Source organism: Elephas maximus, chromosome 26 (genome assembly GCF_024166365.1).
Source record: "Elephas maximus indicus isolate mEleMax1 chromosome 26, mEleMax1 primary haplotype, whole genome shotgun sequence".
Taxonomy (NCBI): Eukaryota; Metazoa; Chordata; class Mammalia; order Proboscidea; family Elephantidae; genus Elephas; species Elephas maximus.
Window position 1 is genome coordinate 33,541,194 of NC_064844.1, and position 27,833 is coordinate 33,569,026.

Below are 27,833 nucleotides of genomic sequence, written 5' to 3' on the forward strand. Positions count from 1 at the left end.
GTGACAGCTGAGGAAACCTTCAGTGAGCCAGAAGCCTGGGGACCTTTGGTTCTGGTCCATGATGAAATGAAAAAACAACTGCGTATTTGGCTCCTTCTTATTTTCAAGCCTTTTCACAGGGATGGAATTATGTATTATTTACTGGGAGAACCCTGATAGTATTTCTGCTAAATAATTTCCATATACTGAATACTTCCTAGCTGCTGTCAATTTAAATAATTTTCAGATTTCTAGTCTACTCCTTTCCATCCTTCTTGGCACTATAGTTATCACTTGAATATTTTATCTTCCCACTGTGGGACTGGTATAAAACTTAAGGAAAGGATTGGTATTTGACTTTTTTGGTGGGGGCAGTTTTGCACGTAAGTATTTGTCAGATAAACTAATCCCTCCCACCACCACTTTTTAGCATTCTCCACAACTACAGGTGTACTGAGAAGATCTGACAAAAAAAACAAAAGGGGTAGGGGAGGGATAGGTTTAAAGAAACTAGCACTTCTTGAGGACTAACAATGTGACTGGCACTATACAAGAAACAGCAACACTCATTTACTTTCATGACAACCCTGCAAGAGAACTTCATGGTTCCCATGTTGCTGATGATGAACTAAGTTTCAAAGGTGTCCTGTACTGGGCTCCAGGTCACACAGGTACTAAGTGTGGTGGCCATAAGCTGATTCCATAATCTGTGCTGTTTCCCATTTCCATGCTGTCTCTCAAGAGCAGAAGTAGGGGACAAGTGCAGACAAGGGACACTTTACACACGTGCCTGTCCCATGCCTCTTGGGTGTCAGAGGAGGGCTCATAGTTTCATTCTGATTCCAAGTTGGTCAGAAATCCAGTAACAGAGACTTCAAGCTAACATGGTGCCACAGACAGAAGCACCATGCCATCCCTCCACAACAAAGACCATAAAAACTAAGTAAACAGAGACAAACGTCATCCCTGGAACTGGAAGTATCAAATGAAGATAAGGAACTCAGCCAAACACCCAATGGAATAAGAAACTGAAAGAGGATAGAGAGTGAGGAGGGATATGCATGGAGACTCCTTATCATCTAGAGCAGCATTTCTTGGTTTCTTTTCTCTCCACTCCAATGGCAAGCTCCCTTAGCACTTCTTTTTTTTCTTTCTTTGCTTGTTTGTTCTTAGCTCCTGTTTCTCTCTCCTCTCTCTCCTCTTTCCCATACCCCATTCCATCCACATCACAACCTCACCCATCTTTCCTGCCTACCTGCACTGTACACTGAACAGCACACCCCCGAGTAGCACAGGCAGAGTCTACTAGAACCTGTCCAGCACTGATTCCTAGCCCGCCCTGTCAGCCCTAGTACAAACCACAAACAACCCATCCCAACCCCTCCCCTTCAGCTGAACCTGCCCTGCTGCACCATAGCTGAGTGACTTGGTCCTGCCCATTGGACAAGGAGGTGAAAGGTATCATGACTACAGACGAGCAAATGACAAAGAATGCACAGCCTGCCTGTTCAGACATAACCAAATAAAACAAAACACCAGAATGAAACAAACAAATCTACAATCAAGAAATGAAGAAAATAACTACTGAACATCCCAAAGACAGAAGACAATATCAAAACATACAAAAAAACAGGACAGGATGGTTCAGGCACCCAAAATAGAACACCAGATGATTTTCCAGTAGAAGAAAAGGCACTAGAACTACTTGACAGGGAATTCAAATCTCTAATATTGAAAGCAGACAAAATGAGGAAAAGCAGACAAAAATGACGAAAAATAGGCAAATTTATGGAAAAGGCAGATAAATTCATGGAAAATACAGACAAAAAAATTGGAAGAATTCAGGAAAATAATACAGGAACAAAATGCCAAAGTAAATTCAGAACTAGAAATCATACAAAAACAATTAGAAATTCAAAACATAAACAACAGAATTTCAGAAATGGACAGTGTCACAGCAGGCTGAGAAGAAGGTTTAAAATGATGGAAGACAGGATCAGTGAAACTGAAGACAAACACTAGGATACAATTCTGTTGGAGGAAAAATCTCAAAAAAGAATGAAGAAAAATGAGGAAACCCTGAGAATTAGGTGTGATAAAATCAGAAGCAAAAACTTTTATGTGACTGCAGTTCCAGAACAGGAGATAAAACAGAAAACACAGAGAGGATCATTGAAGAACTGCTGACAGAAAATCTCCCTAATGCCATCAATGATGGAAAGCTGACCATCCAAGAAGCTCAATGAACCCCACACAAGATAGACCCCAAAAGAAAAACACCAAGGCATATCATAATCACATTTGCTAAAACCAAAGATAAAGAAGAAATCCTGAGCGAAGCTCGAGAAAAACAAAAAGTTGCATACAGAGGAGAAAAATAAGACTAGGCTCTGATTATTTGGCAGAAAACATGCAGGCAAGAAGGCAACGGGATGACATACATAAAACCCAGAAAGAAAAAAATTGCCAGCCACGAATAATATATCCTGCAAAGCTCCCATTCAAATATGACAATAAAATTAGGACATTTCCAGATAAATAGAAATTAAGGGAATATGTAAAAACCAAACCTAACCTACAAGAATTAATAAAGGGAGTCCTCGGTCTGAGAACAAACAACATCTCAGACCACAGCCAAGGTAACCACAAAGAAAGTTAACAAACCTACTCATCAAAATAAAGAAGAAAAACAAAGTCTCAATAAAAACAAAAGAAATGAAAAAGAAATCCACGAACAAGAGGAACTTGGCACAGGAGAGTAAGAGAAACAAAGAAAATGTCAGCACCCAAAAAAAAAGCACTACAAAATGGAAGCAATAAACTCACACCTATCTTTATCAATAATAACAGTGAATGTAACTGGCCCAAATGCACCCATAAAGAGATACAGAGTGACAGAATGGATAAAAAACCAGGATCCATCAATATGCTGTCTACAAGAGACACATCTTAGAAATAAAGATGTAAATTTATTAAAAATCAAATGATGGAAAAAATATATCGAGCAAATAACTACCAAAAAAGAGCATGAGTAGCAATATAATCTCAGATAACATAGAACTTAAAAAATAAAATCCCCACTGTAAAAGACAAAGAAGGGCACTATATAATGATTAAAGGGATGATCCATCAGAAAGACTTAACTATAATAAACATCTATGCACCCAATGACAGGGCTCCAAAGTACATAAAACAAACTCTAACAGCACTGAAAGGAGAAATTGACAATAATATTAGGAGGCTTCAACACACCACTCTTGGTAAAGGACAGAACATCTAGAAAGAAACTCAACAAAGATACAGAAGAGCTAAAGAGCACAATCAGCCAACTTGACCTTAGAGACATATAGAACACTCCACCCAACAGCTGCAAAGTACACGTTCTTTTCCAATGCACATGGAACGTTCTCCAGGATAGACCACAACTTAGGCCACAGAGCAACCCTCAAAAAAATCCAAAACATGGAGATAGTACACAGTATCTTCTTTGACTACAATGCCATCCAAGTAGAAATTAACAGCAGGAAGAATAAGGAAAAAAATATTAATTACATGGAAACTGAATCACACCCTGCTTAAAAACCACTGGGTAATAGAAGAAATCAGAGATGGAATAAAAAAAATTGCTAGAGAGGATGAAATGAGAATGAAAACACATCATACCAAAATCTCTGGGACACAGCAAAGGCAGTCCTCAGAAGTCAATTTATAGCAGTAGATGCACACGTCAAAAAAGAAGGGACAAAATCAAAACATTAGCTATACAACTTGAACAAACAGAAAGAGAACAGCAAAAGAAGCCCACAGCCACCAGAAGAAAGGTAATAATAAAGATCAGAACAGAAATAAAGGAAACAAGGAATAGAAAAAAATCAACAAAGCCAAAAGTTGGTTTTTTGAAAGGAGCAACAAAATCGACCAACCACTGTCCAAATTCACAACAGCAAAACAGGAGAGGACACAAATAACCAAAATAAGAAATGAAATGGGGGACATTACAACAGACCCAACTGAAATAAAAAGTTTTATAACAGAGTATTATAAAAAACTATACTCCAACAAATTTGAAAACCTAGAGGAAATGGACAAATTTCTAGACATACCACCTACCCAAATTAACACAAAAAGATGTTGAAAATCTGAACAGACCCATAACAAGAAGAAATTGAAAAGGTAATAAAAAAACACTCCCAACCAAAAAAGCCCTGGCCGAGATGGGTTTACTGGAGAATTCTACCAAACATTCAGAGAAGAGTTTACACCGGTACTACTCTATTTCAGAAGAGAGAAAAGGAAGTGATACCACTGAACTCATTCTGTGAAGCTGGCATAACCCTGATGCCCAAACCATGCAAAGACACCACAAAAAAGAAAATTATAGACCGATGTCTCTCATGAATACCCCACTGCAGTCAAGTCAATTCCGACTCATAGCAACCCTATAGGACAGAGTAGAACTGCCCCATAGAGTTTCCAAGGAGCGCTTAGCAGATGTGAACGTCCGACCTCTTGGTTAGCAGCCGTAGTACTTAACCACTAAGCCACCAGGGTTTCCTGGCTCATGAATATAGATACAAAAAATTCTCAAAATTCTAGCCAATAGAATTCAGCATCATATCAAAAAAATAATACAGCACAACCAAGTAGGATTCATACCAGTTTTGCAAGGATGGTTCAACATTAGAAAATCAATCAGTGTATCCACCACATAAAAAAAAAAAAAAAAATCACATGATCATCTCAATTGACCCAGAAAAGGCATTTAACAAAGTCCAACACCCATTCCTGATAAAAACTCTCAATAAAATAGGTATAGAAGGAAAAATTCTCAACATAATAAAGGGTATATATGCAAAACCGATGGCCAGCATCACTTTTAATGGAAACAGGCTGAAAACATTCCCCTTGAGAATAGGAACAAGACAAGGATGCCCTTTATCACCACTCTTATTAAACGCTGTGTATTTTCTTTTTTTATAAGGCAAGAAACAGAAATAAAGGGCATCCAAATTGGTAATGAAGCAGTTAAATTGTCCCTATTTGCAGATATGGTACTATACGTAGAAAACCCAAAAGATTCTATGAGAAAACTACTGGAACTCATAGAAAGATTCAGCAGAGAGGTAGGATACAAGATAAATATACAAAAATCAGTTGGATTCCTATACACCAATAAACAGAACGATGAAAAGGAAATCAGGAAAACAATACCATTTATAAAGCCACTAAAAAAAAAAAAAATACTTGGGAATAAATGTAACCAGGCATATAAAAGACCTACAGAAAGAAAATTACAAAACACTACTGCAAGAAACCAAGAGATCTACATAAATGCAAAAACATACCATGCTCACAGATAGGTAATTCAACACTGTGAAAACAACAATTCTACCTCAAGTTATTTTTAAATACAATGCAATCCCGATCCAAAAACCAACAACATTCTTTAAAGAGATGCAAGAACTTATCACTAACTTTATATGGAAAGGGAAGAGGCCCCAGATAAATAAAGCTCTACTGAAGAAGAATAAAGTAGCAGGACTCACACTACGTGACCTCAGAACCTACTATACAGCTACAGTAGTCAAAACAGCCTGGTACTGGCACAACGACAGATATACTGACCAATGGAACAGAGCTGAGAACCCACATGTAAATCCATCTACCTGTGGTCATTCGATCGTCGACAAGGGCCTGAAGTCCATCTAATAGGGGAAAAAACAGTCTTTTTTAACAAATGGGGCTGGCAAAATTGGATGTCTATCTGCAAAAAAATGAAACAGGACCCACATCTCACACCAGATACAAAAACTAACTCAAAATGGATTAAATATGGTAATATAAAGCCCAAAACTATGAAGTTCATAGAAGAAAAAATAGGATCAGTGTTAGAGGCCCTAATACACAGCATTAACAAGATACACACCACAACCAACACCACACAAGCAGCAGAGGATAAGCTAGATAACTGGGATCTTCTAAAATTTAAACACTTACGCTCATCAGAACTTCACCAAAAGTGTAAAAAGAGAACCTATAGACTGGGAAAGAATTTTTGGCTATTACAAATCAGACAAAGGTCTAATCTCTAAAATCTACAAGAAAATCCAACATCTCTACAACAAAAAGACAAATATTCCAATGAAAAAATGGGCAAAGGAAATGAACACACACTTCACCAAATAATACATTCAAGCAACCAACAGACACATGAGGAAATGCTCATGATCTCTAGCCATTACAGAAATGCAAATTAAAATCACAATGAGATAGCACTTTACCCCTGCATTCCTCGCACAAACGAATAATTCAGAAAATAACAAATGTTGGAGAGGCTCCAGGGAGATCACTCTTATGCACTGCTAGTGGGAATGCAAAATGATACAACCATTTTGGAAAATGATATGGCGCTTCCTTAGAAAGCTAGAAATGGAAATACTATATGATCCAGCAATCCCACTCCTAAGAATACATCCTAGAGAAGTTTAAGAGTCGTCACGCAAATAGACACTGCAGCATTGTTCACAATATCAAAAAGATGGAAACAATCTAGACGCCCATCAACAGATCAATGGATAAACAAAGTGTGGTACATATACACAATGAAGCACTACCCAACCATAAAGAACAATGGTGAATCTGTGGAACATCTGGAGGGCATCATGCTGAGTGAAATAAGCCAATCACAAAAGGACAAATATTGCATAAGACCACTACTGTAAAAACTCATGAAAAGGTTTACATACAAAAAGAAACAATCTTTGATGGTTACAAGGGAGGGGAGGGGTAGGGATGGAAGAACACTTAACAGACATTAGGTAAGTGGAAGCTTTGGTGAAGGGCAAGACGGTACATAATACTGGGGAAACCAGCACAACCTGTACAAGGCAAGGTCATGGTAGCTCCATAGACACATGCAAACTCCCTGAGGGACCAAACTGCTAGGCTGAGGGCTGTGGAGACCATGATCTCAGGGACCATCTAGCTCAACTGGTATAACATAGTTTCTAAAGAATATGTTCTACATTCTACTTTGGTGAGTATTGTCTGGGGTCTTAAAAGCCTGCGAGCAGCTATCTAAGGATACTCCCCTGGTCTCACCCCTTTGGGAGCATGGAAGAATGAAGAAAAATAAAGATACAAGGGAAGATTAGTCCAAAGGACTAATGGACCACATCTACCACAGCCTCCACTAGACTGAGGCCAGTACAACTAGATGGTGCCTGGCTACCACCACTGACTACTCTGACAGAGATCACAATAGATGGTCCTGGACAAAGCTGGAGAAAAATATAGAGCAAAATTCTAACTCAAAAAGAAAGACCAGTCTTGCTGGCCTCACAGAGACTGTAGAAACCCTGAGTATGGCCACTGGAGACCTTTTCAGCTCAGTAATGAGATCACTTCTGTGGTTCACCCTCCAGCCAAAGATTGAACAGGCCCATGGAACAGAACAAGACTAAAGGGGTGCACCAGCCCTGGGGCAGGGACTGGAAGCCAGGGGGGAACAGGAAAGCTGGGAATAGGGAACTCAGGGTTGAGAAGTGAGAGTGCCGACATGTCGTGGGGTTGTTAACCAATGTCATACAACAATGTGTGTACTAACTGTTTGATGAGAAACTAGTTTGTTTTGTAAACCTTCATCTAAAGTACAATAAAAAAATAAAACAAAGAAATCCAGTAACACAAACCCTCCTACTCCTCTCTGGAGTGGAACCCCAGGGCAGGGGAGGGTAGCAAGGCAGGAGGCCAAAGCAGAGGCAGGTGTAGGCTGCCAGAAAATGTCTAATTAGCTCTCCCTCTAGGCCTGGGTCATCAGAGCTGTGACAAAAACTAACATGTAGAGGCCAAGGGACAGCTGAAAATATACTACCCCACCTAGTCTATACTTCCCTAGCTCTAGAAGCCTGGCTATATTCAAAGAGGCTTATCTCTAGGCAGTCACATAGGGAGTTCCCAGGAACCAGCACTGTCCTCATGCCTGGTTCTTCAACCAATTTCTCAGAAACCCCAGCTCCTTCACCTACCATTTCCAAGGCAGGACTTAGCAGAAGCTCAATTGATTTCTTCATGAAAAAAATTACCAAAAAAACACCAGGATGGCTTCAAAAAGAGCTATGTAACTTGGACACAAACATGAGCAAATATATTAAATGGATAATAATTTTGGCCATATTATAAACATTTTTCAAGACATTTTTATAATGAGAACATACTTATCAGCACAGTTGGAATCTGACCTGGAATTGGTCAGACAGTCTTTCTGTAGGGAGTCTGCAAGAAAGTCCCAGAATGCATGTAAAAGAAAGAAATTGAGACAAAGGAATGCAGCAATGTGAAAAGGTCAAAAACTTAAACATCAACACTGGTTACACCTGCACCATGTCCCCAGCTGAATGATCCAGACACTGTAATTAACTCTGGGTGTGTACTAAGGCACTCTGTAATTAATTGTCCTAATGTAGACCTCACTCCAAATACCAGGGAAGGCAAGTACTGAAGTGAGTGACAAAGAAAGCACGAAGATGGAAACCATCCCAACAGAAGTGAGACCACCAGGCTGGGAGTCCAGAAAGCTGGAATAGCTCGGCTAAGGTACATGGGGTGGTAGAGGAAAAGAAGTACCTTACAGGTACCCAGCAGCCCTGGGTTCTAGACCCAGCCCTGCAGGTCAGGGTCATGTGCACTGAGCACGCAGAGGGGTGCAGTAGCCTGTTCTCTCAGCACACTCACCCTCGCAATTGCCTGTGAGGGTCATGCGGTACCCACTGTCGCAGTATTCACACTGGAAGGCCCCCATGGTGTTGACGCAGTGCCCTTCCCCACATACATCTGGCCGCAAGCACTCATCAACATCTATGTAAAGCAGAAAACATGGCCAAGTCTTATTTTCCAAAAAAGCACTTCAAAGCTCTCCCAGCTCCCGGGTTAGCTTAAATTTAAAAACGAAGTAATGGATTTCTACTATCATCTCTTCAATTTGTGTAACATGCTTCAAAATGCAGTGGTTTTGATTCATGCAGGCTTCAAAAGTAACATTTAATGCGTCTTACCTTTGCACCCATTTAACACTATTTATTCATAAGTGTTATAGGAAAAAAAATTGATGTATTTCCCAGTGTCTATGCTATAAGATATATTTTTTATGCTATAAGATAGTGCTTAATATGGCAAACACCAGCTATGTCAAAAGACAAACAAACAAAAAACTAGTTGCCATTAAGTTGATTCTGACTCATGATGACCCCATGTGTGTCAGAATACTGTGCTCCATAGGGTTTTCAATGGTCGATATTTTGGGAAGTAAATCATCAGGCCTTTCTTCCGAGGCAGCTGAGTAGACTAAAACCACCAACTTTTTGGTTAGTAGCTGAGTGCTTAACAATTTGCACCACCTAGGGATTTTATGCCAAAAGAGGTGCATAAGAACAATTTCTGGGTTGTCTGAATAATCACTGGACTAATGGGGCGTTGGGGGAATCCAAGAACCCAGATCTAGCAAGTTTACAAATCAGGAAAAGCATTGCCGTTACCTATGCAGTTAGTGCCCTGCTCATTGGCCATAAATCCTGCTGGGCAAATACACAAGAAACTTCCCTCAGTGTTTTCACAGCGTCCCTGGGAGCAGAGGTGCTGGACCTGAGTACACTCATCGATATCTGTTAATAAAAATACGTATAAAAGAATTAATATATTGTAGCACAAAATTCTCAGTCTCCCTATTCTGTAAAATATATCCTATTTCCTGTGCACCACAAACCTTTATAACTGAGGGAAATTAGTAAAAGGAGACATGACAGTTCTCCTCAAACACTTAAAGGACTGTTACTGGAAAGAGGAGTAAACTTACTATGCATTCCTCCAAAAGCTACAACTAAAATCAAGACATCAGTGCTTTAGAGAGACACATTTCAGGGAATCTTAGGACCCCTTGACAACTACAGTCATCTAAGCTCTGGAATGTGCCATCCAATTCTCAGCTCTGAGGAGGGACAGAAGTGCTGTGAAAGAAATTCCTCCACTGTGCCCACGAAAGGAGCCAGAGGAGATCATCTCTATTGCCCGTTTTAACTTTATATTTTAGGGTCCTAAATGTGGGTACCTATAATATGTGTAAAATAAGAGAAAACAGCCATGTTATGGAGCAGGTGGGTGTCCTCCATCCCAAAAGACACAAAATCAAACAGCCAAATCCACACATCTGGTGTACTGGCATTTAACATACTGAAGTAGTGTGAATTGAATATATGCCTTTGTTGCTTTATATTCTCCTTTATAAATCTTATAGCTGAATTTTCATTTTCTAGGAAAAGAATAATTTAGAATTAATACATTCAAAATAAAGTACTTGACGCTATTACATGTCTTACAGTGCTTCATTTTTTTTCTTAAGGAAATATATATGAGATCTCTTACACATAAATTCATCAATAGCTTCATGTAAGCATATACTGATTTTCAGTTTAGAAATCTCCATTTGAAGTCAGATTCTATGTACTCACGTGTATATAACACTTTATTGCAACATATATTAATAATAATTTGTTATTGCTAAATGAGTGTATATAAAAATTTTTTTTTTTTTTTTAGGTAGCTATTTCTAGAGCTCTTAATTATTTTACTTAGTTTACCTGAAAAACTTTTAGAAACTATTTCACCTTAGTGTAATTGTATTACATTTAGCAAGGTAGGTAGGATTGAACCAAGAGCAGCATTCCAGGAGTTTAGCAAAACTTTTTTGAGCTCCATTAGCTCAGGTATAAAGATTAAAAAAAAAAAATTTAATGTAGTATCATTTTTCCCAAGATGGTTGAATTGGTTTGTATAAGAAAGAAAGAAATGTTCTAAAGGTACAAATATTTTATATTTAATAAGTTTGGTTACAAAAAGTGTCTCTTACCCACACATTTCCTCTGTTGCTCAATGAACTTGTAGCCTTCGTAACATATACAGGTGTACCTCACTGGCAGGTTAATGCAGTGACCTGCTCCACAGATATCAGGGTTCACAGTACATTCGTTGATTTCTTTAAAAAAAAAATAAAATAATGTGAAAAAAAGCAAAAATAAAGATTTCATTGCTACCATTACTTTGTACTTCCTGAGTAGTGAGCAAATTATTGCCAGGTATACAATTAGAAGACCAAAGGTGACCTCTGAAGTCAGGGATAAATTTTGTTGATCAGTTGTCCTACCCAAGGTCATCAGTACTTCCTAATGAAACAACTTCTAAGATGAACTGGAAAGGTAGAAAGAAGCCATGTTGGGCACCGTAAGATCAATTCTTAATCAAACAACTCCCAGGACTGTTTTTCAGTGGATTTCTACCCACTCCAATCCATCTTTGGTGATGGAGTTTAAATCCCTGTGTGATTTCTCCTGATAAGAAATAAACAGTAAGTTTCTGCTCGATAGCACACCAAATTCAAGTTTCAACATGTATGTCTAAACCCCCCCAACATTTCTCACTTAATCCCCAAGAAAGGCTTCTCACTTCTAGTCAAAGCAAAATGTCTAGGAATACCTTGCTCTTAATTTGCCAGTACCAATGTGAACACATTTTATTTATACCGGTATGGTAGAATCTTCTTTCAAATTTTCTGTGCTGAATTCCTCCCTGACTCCTAAAAATCCCTGCTGGAGACATGCTTCTTCTGTAAAGTCTGCTCAGATTAAGCCTGTCTGAATCCTCACACCACTCACAGACACACTGCAGTGGAGGTAGGGCCATACAAGTTCATGATGGGTGGAACCCATCAAATGAGCTTCACTGATGAAGAGACTCAAGGACCATAGTATTCATGAGGAGACACCAGTGGCATTCCGGGATGAATTACTTCCCTAATGTACTCTATTTTTAATGTCCACTTATGAGGAGATACACTGCCATAGTGGAGGCAGAAGAGCTGATAAAAACTCAGGCTTGGAGACAAATCTGCTGCCATTTACTAGCTCCGTAAAGCAGGGCAAGTTACTTAACTATTCTGAGCCTCACTTTTCTGTCAGTGTAAAGGGGAAATAATCAGAGTACCAACTTCAGTGTGTGAGCTTCAAAGGAGATAACCTAAATAATGCATTTAGCCCAATGCTTGTCACATATACATGCACAAAGTTAGATACTAATTGTTGTTGTTCATATTGAAGTCATTTAAGAATATATAATAAACAAACTTACATTTATAACCATACTACCTTGAGCTAATTGTCTTCATAATAATAATAATAATAAAAAAGCTTAAATGAGATGCTGGTATGGATGAGCCCAAGAAAACACTAGTACTAGGCTGTGACTGTGAGCAAGACGGCAGAGAGCGAAGCCTTGTTAGAGGGTCTGTGGTTTGAATGAGAAGAAAAAGAGGTGTGATATTGTCCATAATAACCCAACTATGCATTCTATAGAAAAAGGATGTGAAAAACAGTGCTTTAATGATGATTCACCATGGAAATGACCTAAATCAGGGTTGAAGTTGCTCTCCAAAACAACATTCTTCATTCTTTGATACAGTGTCAGATACCATGCTGCAATTTTAAGATGGCTTAATGGAGTCATTAGAAAACTCACTGGCTTCAAAAGGAAGGATGTGCAGAGCTGCAGTATTCTCTGCAGAATCACCTGGATGTATGAAAAATGTATGAGCAAGTCTTACATTTACAAAATACTTATATGTTTTATGAGCCTACTTATGCTAATTCAGTATCAGAAATATAAATTTGTTTACAGTCACTATATTACCAATTGTAAACCACGATGTTACAGCGGTTGAGAGCTATGGCTGCTAACCAAAAGGTCAGCAGTTAGAATCCTCCAGGTGCTCCTTGAAGCCCTATGGGGCAGTTCAAATTTGTCCTGTAGGGTCACTATGAGTTGTAATTGACTTAAAGGCAATGGGTTTGGTTTTTGGTATATTACCAAATTATGTAAAAAATTTAAAAAAATCAAAAGGAATAATAAATGATTAATATGATTGTTTACTGAAGTGACAGGCTATAACAAAAGACAATGAATTTTGATACCTACCTAACATGAAATATTATATGACCATTAATAGGACAGAAAAATGCATGTTGTTCTTAAGTGCCATGAAATCAGTTCAGACTAACACTAACCAACGGAGGTGGAGCCAAGATGGCAGAATAGATAAGGCGGTTCCGGCGAGCTCTCTTTACAACAAAGGCCCAAAAAAACAAGGGGAAGGAGTATATTTATGAAAAGATAGGAGCCCTGAACATCAAAGCCGAGCTTAGAAAAAAAAAACTGAGGGGCAGGGGGAGGAAGAGACGGTTCAGAAGCAGACAGAAGTTACCAGACTTGAATTGCGGGGACCCCTCAGGCACAATTCTGGGAGCAGTGGCGGTGGGCTGGTACTAGCGATTGGCTGCGGTTTCCTCAAGGAGAAGCAGCCACCCACACAGCCTACTCACACCTTCAGAACCAGGGAACAGTGCTCTCGGCAAAAGCTAAATGCTTGTGTATATTTCACTGCCCCCTGCCACCCCCAAGCTGGCTTCAGCAGCTGAATTCCCTGGGCCTGAGATAGGCCCTGTTGAGTGCCTAGAGCCATCCTCCCGGCCTTGGAGAAGGAATAAATTTACAGTTATTGCCAGCTCGACTAACTGGGGGAGCTCAGGACAGAAGCGGCTCCTGTCCAGGCATAAGTAGTCTGTGGACTTTGAGTATCTTTCCCCTCTGCATGGACCTGTGTGGGCCTATTTCGGGAAAATAGGCCCTTGTGGGCAGACTCCAACCATTTCAGCTGTGCGGCGGAGAGGTGGGCATTTGATGTTCGATGCTGCATTGCCTATTCAACAGGGTCCTCACCTACCCATATCTGAGGCCTAAGGACTGGTAGCTCCACTCAGGTCACCCAGCCACCTGCAACAGAGGTCCCAGAATAACTGATGCCTCCCAGTCCTTACAACCAAAAACACTGAGTGCCCATGGTCCATCTGCAGAACCCACCCACCTGTATGCTCTAGGGAAAAGGGACACGCTTTCCTCAGAGACACATGGGGGATGATTCTCAGCCCCCTGCCTTGTTCAGAGTGTGACCCCCTGCTGCAACCAGATACCGGTACCTATACCAATCACCCCTTCCCCTCTAACACTGTAGGACAAAGCCTGTTCCACACACTTGATGATCAGCTACCTGGGCACCTGAGCTGAATTCATACAAGAAAAGTGAATGGACTCCTAGACTGATATACCTGATAACAGCTCTAGCCATCTGGGGACAGGATGTCAGAGCTTGAAAATTGAAAATAATCAAGCTAGCTCACTCAAGCAACCCATTTGGGCATATCAAAACAAAACTAAGCAAGAAGCTATGACACAGTAAGCAAACATAAAATAAACTAATACAGTAACTTATAGATGGCTCGGAGACGACAGTCAATATCAAGTCACATAAAGAAACAGACCATAATCACTTCAATAAGCTCTCGAAACAAAGAATCCAGGGATCTTTAGACGAAAGTGCCCTGCTGGAATTACAAAAGGCAGAATACAAAAGATTAATATACAGAAACCTTCAAGACATCTGGAAGGAAATGAGGAAATACACAGAACAAGCCAAGGAACACACAGACAAAGCAATGGAAGAAATTAGAAAGTTTACTAAGGAACATAATGAAAAATTTAATAAGCTGAAAAAACCCACAGATAGACAGCAACCAGAAATTCAAAAGATTAACAATAAAATTACAGAAGTAGACAACTGAATAGAAAGTCAGAGGAGCAGATTTGAGCAAGTGGAAGGCAGAATTTCTGAACTTGAAGATGATGCACTTGGCACTAACACATTTGAAGAAAAATCAGATAAAAGATTAAAAAAAAAAAAACGAAGAAACCTTAAGAATCATGTGGGACTCTCTCAAGAGAAAAAACCTACAACTGATTGAAGTACTAGAACAGAGGGATAACGGAAAATACAGAGAGAATTGCTGAAGATTTCTGGGCAGAAAACAATCCTGATATTGTGAAAGATGAGAAGATATCTATCCAAGATGCTCATCAAACTCCACATAAGGAAGATGATAAAAGAAAGTCACCAAGACACATTATAGTCAAACTTGCGAAAAACAAAGTTAAAGAGAGAATTTTAAGAGCAGCTAGGGATAAACGAAAAGTCACCTACAAAGGAGAGCCAAAAAGAATAAACTCGGACTACTCGGCAGAAACCATGCAGGCAAGAAGGCAATGGGATGACTTATGTAAAAAATCGAAGGAAAAAACTGCGAGTGCAGAATCATATGTCTAACAAAATTGTCTCTCAAATGTGAAGGTGAAAATTAGGACATTTCCAGATAAACAGAAGTTTGGAGAATTTGTAAAAACCAAATCAAAACTACAAGAAATACTAAAATGAAGTTCTATGGGTAGAAAATCAATAATATCAAGTACCAACCCAAGACTAGAACACTGGGCAGAGCAATCAGATGTCAACCCAGACAGGAAAATAAAATAAAATAAATCAAGATTAAAAAAAGTTCAAAACAGGGTAACAGTGCTGTTATTATGTAATAGAAGACAACATTAAAACAATAAAGAGGGACTAAGAATGTAGTCACAGATCTTACATATGGAAAGGAAGATAAGGCAATACAAAGAAATAAAAGTTAGGTTTAAATTTAGAAAAACAGGGGTAAATAATAAGGTAACCATAAAGGATACAAACTATCCTACACATTAAAATAAAAAAAAAAAAAATTGAGACTCAGCAGAAACAAAATCAACAACAACGAATATGAGGAAAGGACAATACATAAAGATAATCTACTCAGGACATAAAATTAAGTGGGAAGAAGAAACTGTCAACAACACACACAAAAAAACATCAAAATGATAGCACTAAATTCATACCTATTCATAATTTCACTGAATGTAAATGGACTAAATGCACCAATAAAGAGACAGAGAGTGGCAGAATGGATTAAAAACCACGATCCATCTATACGCTGCCTACAAGAGACACACCTTAGACTTAGAGACACACCACAAACTAAAACTTAAAAGATGGAAAAAAATATATCAAGCAAACAACAATCAAAAAAGAACAGGAGTGGCAATATTAATTTCTGACAAAATAGACTTTAAAGTTAAATCCATCAGAAAGGATAAGGAAGGACACTATATAATGATTAAAGGGACAATATACCAAGAAGATATAACCATACTAAATATTTGTGCAACCAGTGACAGGGCTGCAAGATACATAAAACAAACTCTATCAGCACTGAAATGTGAGACAGACAGCTCCACAATAGTAGCAGACTTCAACACACCACTTTTGGTGAAGGACAGGACATCCAGAAGGAAGTACAATAAAGACATGGAAGATTTAAATGCCACAATCAACCAACTTGACCTCATAGATATATACAGAACACTCACCCAAGAGCAACCTAGTATACTTTCTTTTCTAGTGCACATGGAACATTCTCTAGAATAGACCACATATTAGGTCATAAAGCAAGCGTTAGCAGAATCCAAAACACTGAAATATTACAAAGCATCTTCTCTGACCATAAGGCCATAAAAGTGAAAATCTAGAAAAGGAAAAGCAGGGAAAAGAAATTAAACACTTGGAAAGTGAATAATACCCTGGCCAAAAAAAGACTGGATTATAGAAGACATTAAGGATGCAATAAGGAAATTGATAGAATCCAAAGAGAATGAAAACACTTTCTATCAGAACCTTTGGGGCACAGCAAAGACAGTGCTCAGAGATCAATTTATATCAATAATTCCACACATACAAAAAGAAGGGCCAATATCAAAGAATTACCCCTATAACTTGAGCAAATAGAGAACAACACAAGAAACCCTCACACACTAGAAGAAAACAAATAATAAAAATTAGAGCAGAACTAAATGGAATAGAAAACAGAAAAATTGTTGAAAGAATTGACAAGACCAAAAGCTGATTCTTTGAAAAAAACAAAATTGATAAACCACTGGCCAAACTGATAAAAAAAGAAAAGGAGAGGAAATAAGTAACCTGAATAAGAAATGAAATGGGTGATATTACAACAGACCCAACTGAAATTTAAAAAAATCATCAGATTAGTATGAAAAATTGTACTCTAATATGAAAACATAGAAGAAATGGATGAATTCCTAGAAACACACTACCTACCTAAACTAACACAAACAGAGGTTGAACAGCTAAATAGACGCATAACAAGAGAAGAGATTGAAAAGGTAATCAAAAAACTCCCAACAAAACAAAGCCCTGGTCCGGACAGCTTCACTGCCGAGTTCTACCAAACCTTCAGAGAAGAGTTAACACCACTACTACTAAAGGTATTTCAGAGCATAGAAAAGGAAGGAAAACTCCCAAACTCATTCTATGAAGCCACTATATCCCTGATACCAAAACCATGTAAGCACCCACCAAAAAAGAAAATTACAGACCTATATCCCTCATGAACACAGAAGCAAAAATCCTCAACAAAATTCTAGCCAATAGAATTCAACAACATATCAAAAAAATAATTCACCATGACCAAGTGGGATTCATACCAGGTATGCAGGGATGGTTCAACATTAGAAAAACAATCAATGTAATCCACCACATAAATAAAAGACAAAAATCACATGATTTTACCAACTGATGCAGAAAAGGCATTTGACAAAGTTCAACACTCATTCATGATAAAAACTCTCAGCAAAATAGGAATAGAGGGAATATTCCTAAGCATAATCAAAGGCATTTATACAAAGACAATAGCCAACATCATCCTAAATGGAGAGTGCCTGAAAGCATTCCCCTTGAGATCGGGAACCAGACAAGGATGCCCTTTATCACCACTATTATTCAACATCGTGCTAGAAGTCCTAGCCAGAGCAATTAGGTACAATAAAGAAATTAAGGGCATCCAGATTGGCAAGGAAGAAGTAAAACTATCTCTATTTGCAGATGACATGATCTTATACACAGAAAATCCTAAGGAATCCTCAAGAAAACTAACGAAACTAGTAGATGAGTTCAGCAGAGTATCATGATACAAGATAAACATACAAAAATCAGTTGGATTTCTCTACACCAACAAAAAGAAGATTGAAGTGGAAATCACCAAATCAATGTCATTTACAGTAGCGCCCAAGAAGATAAAATACTTAGGAATAAATCTTACCAGAGATGTAAAACACTTATACAAGGAAAACTACAAAATACTTCTGCAAGAAACCAAAAGATACCTACCTACATTAAAAAAAAAAAAAAATTTTTTTTTTTTTCTACGTGGGAAAATATACCTTGCTCATGGATAGGAAGACTTTACATTATAAAAACATCTACTGTACCAAAAGTGATCTATACATAAAATGCAATTCCAATCCAAATTCCAATGACATTTTTTAATGAGATGGAGAGAGAAATCACCAACTTCATATGGAAGGGAAAGAGGGCCCAGATAAGTAAAGCATCACCGAAAAAGAAGAACAAAGTGGGAGGCCTTACTCTACCTGGTTTTAGAACCTATTATACTGCCAGAGTAGTCAAAACAAGCTGGTACTGGTACAACAACAGATACATTGACCAATGGAACAGAATTGAGAAGCCAGACATAAATCCATCTACATATAAGTGGTTGATATTTGACAAAGGCCCCAAAACAGTTAAATGGGGAAAGACAGTCTTTTTCACAAATGGTGCTGTCATAATTGGATATCCATCTGTAAAAAGTGAAACAAGACCCATACCTCACACCACGCATAAAAACTAACTCAAAATGGATCGAAGACCTAATTATAAAATCTAAAAGTATAAAGATCATGGAAGAAAAAATAGGGACAACATTAGGAGCCCTAATACATGGCATAAACAGCATACAAAACATTACTAACAATGCAGAAAAAAAACTAGATAACTGGGAGCTCCTAAAAATCAAACAGCAATCCTCATCCAAAGACTTCACCGAAAGAGTAAAAAGATTACCTACAGACTGGGAAAAGTTTTTAGCTATGACATTTCTGATCAATCCCTGATCTCTAAAATCTACATGATACTGCAAAAATTCAACTACAAAAAGACAAATAACCCAAGTGAAAAATGGGCAAAAGATATGAACAGAGACTTGACTAAAGAGGACATTCAGGTAGCTAACAGTTACATGAGGAAATGCTCACAATCCTTAGCCATTAGAGAAATGCAAATCAAGACTACAATGAGATTTCATCTCACTCCAACAAGGCTGGCATTAATCCAAAAAACACAAAATAATAAATGTTAGAGAGGCTGTGGAGAGACTGGAACACTTATACACTGCTGGTGGGAATGTAAAATGGTACAACCACTTTGGAAATCGATATGGCACTTCCTTAAAAAGCTAGACATAGACCTACCATACGATCCAGTAATCCCACTCCTTGGAGTATACCGTAGAGAAATAAGAGCCTTTACACGAACAGATATAGGCACACCCATGTTTATTCTAGCACTGTTTACAATACCAAAAAGATGGAAGCAACCAAGGTGCCCCTCAATGGATGAATGGAAAAATAAATTATGGTATTTTCACACAATGGAAAAGTACACATCGATAAAGAACAGTGATGAATCTGTGAAACATTTCATAACATGGAGGAATCTGGAAGGCATTATATTGAGTGAAATTAGTCAGTTGTAAAAGGACAAATATTGTATAAGACCACTATTATTAGAACTGAAGAAATAGTTCAAACAGAGAGGAAAATATTCTTTGATAGTTACGAGACGGGGGAGGGCAACAACACACAATACAGGAGAGGTCAGCACAACTGGACTAAACCGAAAGCAGTTTCCTGTATAAACTGAATGCTTCGAATGCTAGTGTAGCAGGGGGAGGGGTTTGGGGACCACAGTTTCAGAGGACATCAAAGTCAATTGGCATAATAAAATCTATTAAGAAAACATTCTGCAACCCACTTTGGAGAGTGGCATCTGGGGTCTTAATCTCTAGCAAGTGGCCATCTAAGGCGCATCAATTGGTCTCAACCCACCTGGATCAAAGGGGAATGAAGAACACCAAGGACACAAGGTGAAGAACTACATGGAACCTGGCTACAACCGATGACTGTCCTGACGGGGAACACAACAGAGAACCCCTGAGGGAGCAGGAGAGCAGTGGGATGCAGACCCCAAATTCTGGTAAAAAGACCAGACCTAATGGTCTGACTGAGACTAGAAGGACCCCGATGGTCAGGGCCCCCAGACCATCTGTTGGCCCAGGACAGGATCCATTCCCAAAGCCAACTCTTCACACAGGGATTGGACTGGACAATGGGTTGGAGAGGTATGCTGGTGAGGAGTGAAGTCCTTGGATCAGGTAGACGCTTGACACTATGTTGGCATCTCCTCCCTGGAGGGGATATGAGAGGGTAGACGGGGTTAGAAGCTGGTGAAATGGACATGAAAAGAGAGAGTGGAGGGAGGGAGCTGGTTGTCTCATTAGGGGGACAGCAATTGGGAACATGTAGCAAGGTGTTAAGTTTTTGTGTGAGAGACTAACCTGATTTGTAAACTTTCACGGAAAGCACAAAAAAAATAAAAAATAAAAAAACAGTGACCACCCTGTAAAAGAACAAAATACTGGTCAGTGTTGCGGCATCCTCACAAAGATTGTTATGCTTGAGCCCAATTTTGAAGCCACTGTGTCAATCCATCTCATTCAGGATCTTCCTCTTTTTCGCTGACCCTCTACCAAGCATGATACCCTTCTACAGGAACCGATCCCTCCAGATAACATGTCCAAAACATGAGATGAAGTCTTGCCATCTTCCATTCTTAGGAGCGTTCTGGCTGCACTTTTTTTTTTTTTTTTTAATTTTATTGTGCCTTTAGTGTACAAATGAAGTCAATCTCTCATACAAATATCTATATACACCTTGCTATAAACTCCTAGTTCCTCACCCCCTAATGAGACAGTACACTCCTTCCCTCCACTCTCTATTTTCGTGTCCATTCGGCCAGCTTCTGACCCCCTCTGCCCTCTCATCTCTCATCCAGAGAGGAGCTGCCTACATAGTCTAATGTGTCTACTTGATCCAAGAAGCTCACTCCTCATCAGTATCAGTTTCTATCTCATAGTCCAATCCCTGTCTGAAGAAGTGGCTTTGGGAATTGTTGCTGTCTTAGGCTAACAGAAGGTCTCGGAACCATGACCTCTAGGGTCCTTCTAGTCTCAGTCAGACCATTAAGTCTGGTACTTTTATGAGAACTTCAGGTCTGCATCCCACTGCTCTCCTGCTCCCTCGGGTGTTCTCTTTTGTGTTCCCTGTCTGGGCAGTCATTGGCTTTAGCTGGGTATCACCTAGTTCTTCTGGTCTCAGGCTGAGGTAGTCTCTGGTTTATGTGGCCCTTTCTGTCTCTTGGGCTCAAAATTACCTTGTATTTTTGGTATTCTTCATTCTCTTTTGCTCCAAGTGGGTTGAGACTCATGGATGTACTATCGTTTAAGACTCCAGAAGTCACTCTCCAAAGTGGGATTTGGAATGTTTTCTTAATAGATTTTACTATGCCAACTGACATAGATGTCCCCTGAAACCATGGTCCTCAAACCCCTACCCCTGCTACACTGGCCCTAGAAATTCAATTTATTCAGGAAACTTCTTTGCTTTTGGTTTAGTCCAGTTGTGCTGACCTCTCCTGTATTGTGTGTTGTCTTTCCCTTCACCTAGAATAGTTCTTGTCTACTATCTCATTAGTGAGAACACTCCATGTGCACTAGAAAAGAAAGTATACTTGGCTGCTGTTGGGTGGAGTGTTCTATATGTGTCGATAAGGTCGAACTGGTTGACTGTGGCATTTAGATCTTCTGTATCTTTATTGAGCTTCTTTGTGGATGACCTGTCCTTCCCCAAAAGTGGTGTGTTGAATCTCCTAGTATAATTGTGGAGCTGTCTATCTCACTTTTCAATGCTGTTTGAGTTTGTTTCATGTACCTTGCAGCCCTGTCACTGGCTGCGTAAATATTTAATATGGTTATATCCTCTTGGTATATTGTCCCTTTAATCATTATATATAGTGTCCTTCCTTATCCTTTGTGGTGGATTTAACTTTAAAGTCTATTTTGTCAGAAATTAATATTACCACTCCTGCTCTTTTTTGGTGTTGTTTGTTTGATATAATTTTTTTCACCCTTTGAGTTTTAGTTCTAAGTCTAAGGTGTGTCTCTTATAGGCAATATATAGGCAGATCTTTCTTTCTCATCCATTCTGCCACTCTCTGTCTCTTTATTGGTGAATTTAGTGCATTTACATTCAGCACAATTATGGCTAGGTATAAGTTTAGTGCTGTTATTCTGATGTCTTTTTTGTATGGTGTTGATAGTTTCTGTTTCCCACATAAATTTTTGTGCTGAGTAGTTTATATATTGTCTTTTCTTCTTATTCGTTGTAGTTGATTTTGCTTCTGTGGAGTCTCTATTTTTCTTGCGTTTTATTTTGATGAGTAGACTGTTAGTCTCCTTTATGGTTACCTTAGTATTTACCTCTATTTTAATAAGTTTCTAAGTTTATACATGTCTTTTATTTCTTTATATCATCTTGTCTTCCTCTCCATATGAAAGACCTAGGACTACATTTCCTAGTCCCTCTTTATTGTTTTAATGTTGTCTTCTTTTACATAATCACATTGCTGCTACCCTGTTTTGACAATTTTTTTATCTTGATTTATTTCTGTGATTTTCCTATGTGGGTTGTCATCTGGTTGCTCTGTCCTGTGTTCTAGTCTTGTGTTGATATCTGATATTATCGATTTCCTAATCTGAGAACTCCCTCGAGTATTCCTTGCAGTTTTGGTTTGGTTTTCACAAACTCCCTCAACTCCCGTTGGTCTGAAATATCCTAATTTCGCCTTCATATTTGAGAGACAGTTTTGCTGGATACACGATTCTTGGCTGGCAATTTTTTTCCTTCAGTGCTTTATATGGGTCATCACATTGCCTTCTTGTCTGCATGGCAAGTAGTCTGAGCTTATTCTTAATGAATCTCCTTTGTAGGTGACTTTTCATTTATCCCTAGCCACTCTTAACATTCTCTATCTTTGCTTTTGGCAAGTTTGATTATAACATGTCTTGGTGACTTTCTTTTAACATCTTCCTTATGTGGAGTTTGATGAGCATCTTGGATAGATATCTTCTCATCTTTCATGATATCAAGGAAGTTTTCTGCCAACAAATCTTCAACAATTCTCTCTGTATTTTCCATTATCCCTCGCTGTTCTGGTACTCCAATCGTTCGTAAGTTATTTCTCTTGAAAGAGTCCCACATGATTCTTAGGGTTTCTTCATTTTTTTTAATTCTTTTATCTCATTTTTCTTCAAATATATTGGTGCCATGTGTTTTATCTTCAACTTCACTTATTCTGGCTTCCAGCTCCACAATTCTGCTCCTCTGACTTTCTATTAAGTTGTCTACTTCTGTAATTTTATTAAGCTTCTGAATTTCTGATTTATGTCTATGGATTCTTGCAGCTTATTAAAATTTTCATTATGTTCTTGAATAAACTTTTTAATTTCTTCAACTGCTTTATCTGTGTGTTCCTTGGGTGCTTCTGAGTATTGCCTGATCTCCTTCCTGATCTTGTTCCTGATGTCTTCAAGAGTTCTGTATATTAATCTTTTGTATTCTGTATCTGGTAATTCCAGGAAGGGAACTTCATCCAGTAGATCCCTTGATTCTTTGTTTTGAGAGCTTGTTGAAGCGATCATGGTCTGCTTAATTATATGACTTGATATTGACTGTTGTCTCCAAGCCATCTATAAGTTACGGAATTAGTTTATTTTATGTTTGCTTACAGTATCCTAGCTTCTTGCTTTTGTTTTCTTTTGATATGCCCAAATAGGTTGCCTGAGTGATCTAGCTTGATTATTTTCACCTTCAGAGCTCTGATATCCTGTCCCCAGATGGCTAGAGCTGTTATCAGGTATATCAGTCTAAAAGTCCATTCACTTTTCTTGTATGAATTCAGCTCAGGTGTCCAGGTAGCTGATCATCCAGTATGTAGTACAGGCTCTGTTCTACAGTCTTAGAGGGGCAGGGGTGATTGATGTAGGTACCAGTATCTGGCTGCAGCAGTGGGTCATGCTCTGAACAAGGCAAGGGGTTGAGAACCGACCTCTGAGTGTCTCTGAGGAAAGTGTGTTCCTGTTCCCTGTAGTGTGCAGATGGGTGGGTTCTATAGATGGACCATGGGCACCCAATGTTTTTGGCTGTAAGGACTGGGAGGTACTAGTTTTCCTTGGACCCCTGTTGTGGGTGGCTGGGTGATCTTAATGGAGCTACCAGTCCTTAGGTTCCTGATGTGGGTAGGTGAGAACCCTGTTTAATAGGCAAAGCAATGTCAAACGTCAAACAGCCACTGCTCCACCACACAGCTGAAACAGTTGTAGTCTGCTAACAAGGGTCTATTCTCCTGTAATAGGCTCACAGAGGTCCATGCAGGGGGAAATGTTATTCAAATACTACGCGCCATTTATGCCTAGACAGGAGCCACTTCTGTACTGAGCTCCCCCGGTTCGTGGAGCTGGCTAATTATCTTTTCCGCCAATTGTGAATTTATTCCTTCTCCAAGGCCGGGAGAATGGCTCAGAGCACTCAGCGGCACTTATTTCAGGGCCTATCTCAGGCCCAGGGAAATCAACAGCCACTGAAGCTGGCTTGGGCACTGGGGGCACGGTAAAACATACGCCAGTACTTAACTTTTGCCAAGAGTGCCTTTCTTTTCTGGTTCCGGAGGTATGAGTAGGCTATGTAGCTGCCTGTTTCTCCCTGAGGAAACTGTGGCCGAATGCTACCACCAGCCTGCTGCAGTAAAAAAAAAGAAAAACCAGTAGCTCCTGGTAATGGTACCTGAGGGTTCCTGGTGATTCAGGTCCGGCAACTCTTCTCCGTTTCTGAACCATCTCTCCCTCCCCCGCCACTCAGTCCATTTTCTATGTTTGCCTTTGATGTTCAGGGCTCCTAGCTTGTCAAAAATATAATTATTTTACTTGTTTTTGGGGGGTCTTTGTTGTAAGAGAGCTCGCCAGAAGCATCTGACTACTTTACCATCTTGGCCCCGCCTCCCTGACTGTATGTTGTTTGTTCTTCTGGCAGTTCATTCTATATTCAATATTCTTTGCCAAAACCATAATTCAAAGTCATCAATTCTTCTTTGGTCTTTCTGATTCACTGTCCAGCTTTCACATGCACATGAGGCAACTGAAAATACCATGGCCTGGGTCAGGTGAACTGAGTCCTCAAAGTGACATCTTTGCTTTTCAACACTTTAAGAGGTCTTTTGCAGCAGATGTGCCCAATGCAATACATCATTTGATTTCTTGACTTCTGCCTTCATGGGCATTGATTATGCATCCAAGTAAAATGAAATCCTTGACAACTTCTTTTCTCTGTTTATGATGATTTTGTTTATTGGTCCAGTTGTGAGAATTTTTTTTTCTTTATATTGAGGCGTAATCCATACTGAAGGCTGTAATCTTTGATCTTCATCAGTAAGTGCTTCAAGTCCTCTTCACTTTCGACAAGCAAGGTTGTATCTTCTGCATATCGCAGGTTATTAACAAGTCTTCCTCTAATCCTAATGCCCCATTCTTTTTCATATAGTCCTGTTTCTCAGACTATTTGCTCAGCATAGAGATTGAATAAGTATGGTTTCTTGACTTTAAATCACGCAGTATGCACTTGTTGTTTTGAACAAGTGCCTCTTGGTCTATGTACAGGTTCCTCATGAACATAGTTAAGTGCTCGGGAATTCCCATTCTTATCAATGTTATCCATAATTTGTTATGATCCACACATTGACTTTGCATAGTCAGTAAAACACAGGTAAACATCTTTCTGCTATTCTCCGCTTCCACCCAGAATCCATCTGACATAAGCAACGCTATCCTTTGTCCCACGTCCTCTTCTGAATCCAGCTTGAATTTCTGGAAGTTCCTTGTCAATGTACTGCTGCAGCTGCTTTTGAATGACCTTCAGCAAAATTTTACTTTTGTGTGATATTAATGGTATGGTTCAATAATTTCCACGTTCTGTTAGATCACCATTCTTTGGTATGGGCACAGATATGGATCTCTTCCAGTTGGTTGGCCAGAAAGTTGTTTTCCAAATTTCTTGACATAGACAAGTGAGCACCTTTAGCTCTGCAACCATTTGTTGAAACATCTCAGTTGTATTCCATCAATTCCTGGAACCTTGTTTTTAGCCATTCCCTTCAGTGCAGTTTGGACTCTGTCCTTCAATACCCTCAGTTCTTGATCATATGCTACCTCCTGATACGGGTGAACATCAACCAATTCTTTCTGGTATAGCGACTCTGTGTATTCATTCCTTCCATCTTCTTTTGATGCTTTGCGCGTTGCTTAATATTTTCCCAATAGAATCCTTCAATACTGCAACTTGAAGCTTGAATTTTTTCTTCAGTTCTTTCAGCTTGAGAAATCCTGAACATGTTCTTCCCCTTTGTTTTCTAATTCCAGTTCTTTGCACATTTCATTATATTTTACCTTGTCTTGTGGAGTCACCTTTTGAAATCTTCTGTTCAGCTCTTTTACTTCATCGTTCCTTCCATTCAGCTACTCTATATTCAAAAGCAAGTTTCAGAGTCTTTTCTGCCATCCATTTTGGTCTTTCCTTTCTTTCCTATCTTTTTAATGATTGTTTGGTTTCTTTATGTATGATGTTCTTATAATGTCTTTCCACAACTTGTCTGATCTTCAGTCATTAGTGTTCAATGTGTCAAATCTATTCTTGAGACAATATGTGAGTTTAGGTGGGGTATTCTCAAGGTTGTTCTTTGGCTCCTGTGGGCTTGTTCTAATTTTTTTCAGCTTCATTTTGAATTTGCACAGGCACAACTGATGGTCTATTCCACAGTCGGCCCTTGGCCTTGTTCTGACTGATAATACTGAGCATCTTGTGTCTTTCCACAGTTGTAGTTCATTTGATTCCTGTCTATTCCATCAGGCAAGGAAGATGTGTATAGTTGCCATTGATGTTGTTGAAAAAAGGTATTTACAATGAAGAAGTCACTGGTCTTCCAAAATTCTATTATGGGATCTCCAGCGTTGTTTCTAACACCAAGGCCATATTTTCCAACTTCTGACCCTTCTTCTTTGTTTCCAGCTTTTGCATTCCAATCAGCAGTAATTATCAATGCCTCTTGATTGCATGTTTGATGAATTTCAGACTGCAGAAGTTGGTAAAAATCTTCAATTTCCTCATCTTTGGCATTAGTGGTTGGTGCATAAATTTGAATAACAGTTGTATTAACTGGCCTTCCCTGTAGAAGTTGTATCAACTGGTTTTCTGATCACTGACAGTTCTTGTACTTCAGGGTAGATCTTGAAACGTTCTTTTTGATGATGAATGCGATGCCATTCCTCTTCAATTTTTCATTCCTGCCATAATAGACCATATGCTTGTCCTATTTAAAATGGCCAATACCAGTCCATTTCAGCTAACTAATGCCTAGGATATCAATATTTTTGTGGTCCATTTCATTTTTGATGACTTCCAATTGTCCTAGATTCATACGTCCTAATTTCATGTTCCGACTATTAATGGATGTTTGTAGCTGTTTGTTCTCATTTTGAGTCATGCCACATCAGCAAATGAAGGTTCCAAAAGCTTGACTCCATCCATGTCATTAAGACCAACTCTTCTTTGAGGAGGCAGCTCTTCCCAGTTATATTTTGAGTGTCTTCCAACTTGAGGGGCTCATCTGGCACTATACCACATAATGTTCTGCTGCTATTCATAAGGTTTTCACTGGCCATTTTTTCAGAAGTATATCATCAGGTCCTTCTTCCTAGCCTGTCTTAGTCAAGAAGCACCACTGAAAACTGTCCACCATTGGTGAAATTGCTGATATC

General features: G+C 39.0%; 1 protein-coding gene across 6 annotated transcripts in view; it reads right to left on the reverse strand.

The window, feature by feature from the left end:
- LTBP1 (latent transforming growth factor beta binding protein 1) overlaps nt 1-27,833 on the reverse strand; it is a 740,867-nt gene that overhangs the window by 169,441 nt on the left and 543,593 nt on the right. For 5 of the 6 annotated variants that reach the window (XM_049870392.1, XM_049870390.1, XM_049870393.1 and 2 more), the window contains 3 exons: nt 10,880-11,005; nt 9,513-9,638; nt 8,713-8,835 (listed from right to left, as the gene is read on the reverse strand). In XM_049870392.1, the coding sequence (XP_049726349.1) occupies nt 8,713-8,835; nt 9,513-9,638; nt 10,880-11,005 (375 nt within the window). The remainder of the gene's footprint in view (nt 1-8,712; nt 8,836-9,512; nt 9,639-10,879; nt 11,006-27,833) is intronic. The other variant, XM_049870391.1, reaches the window with a different exon arrangement.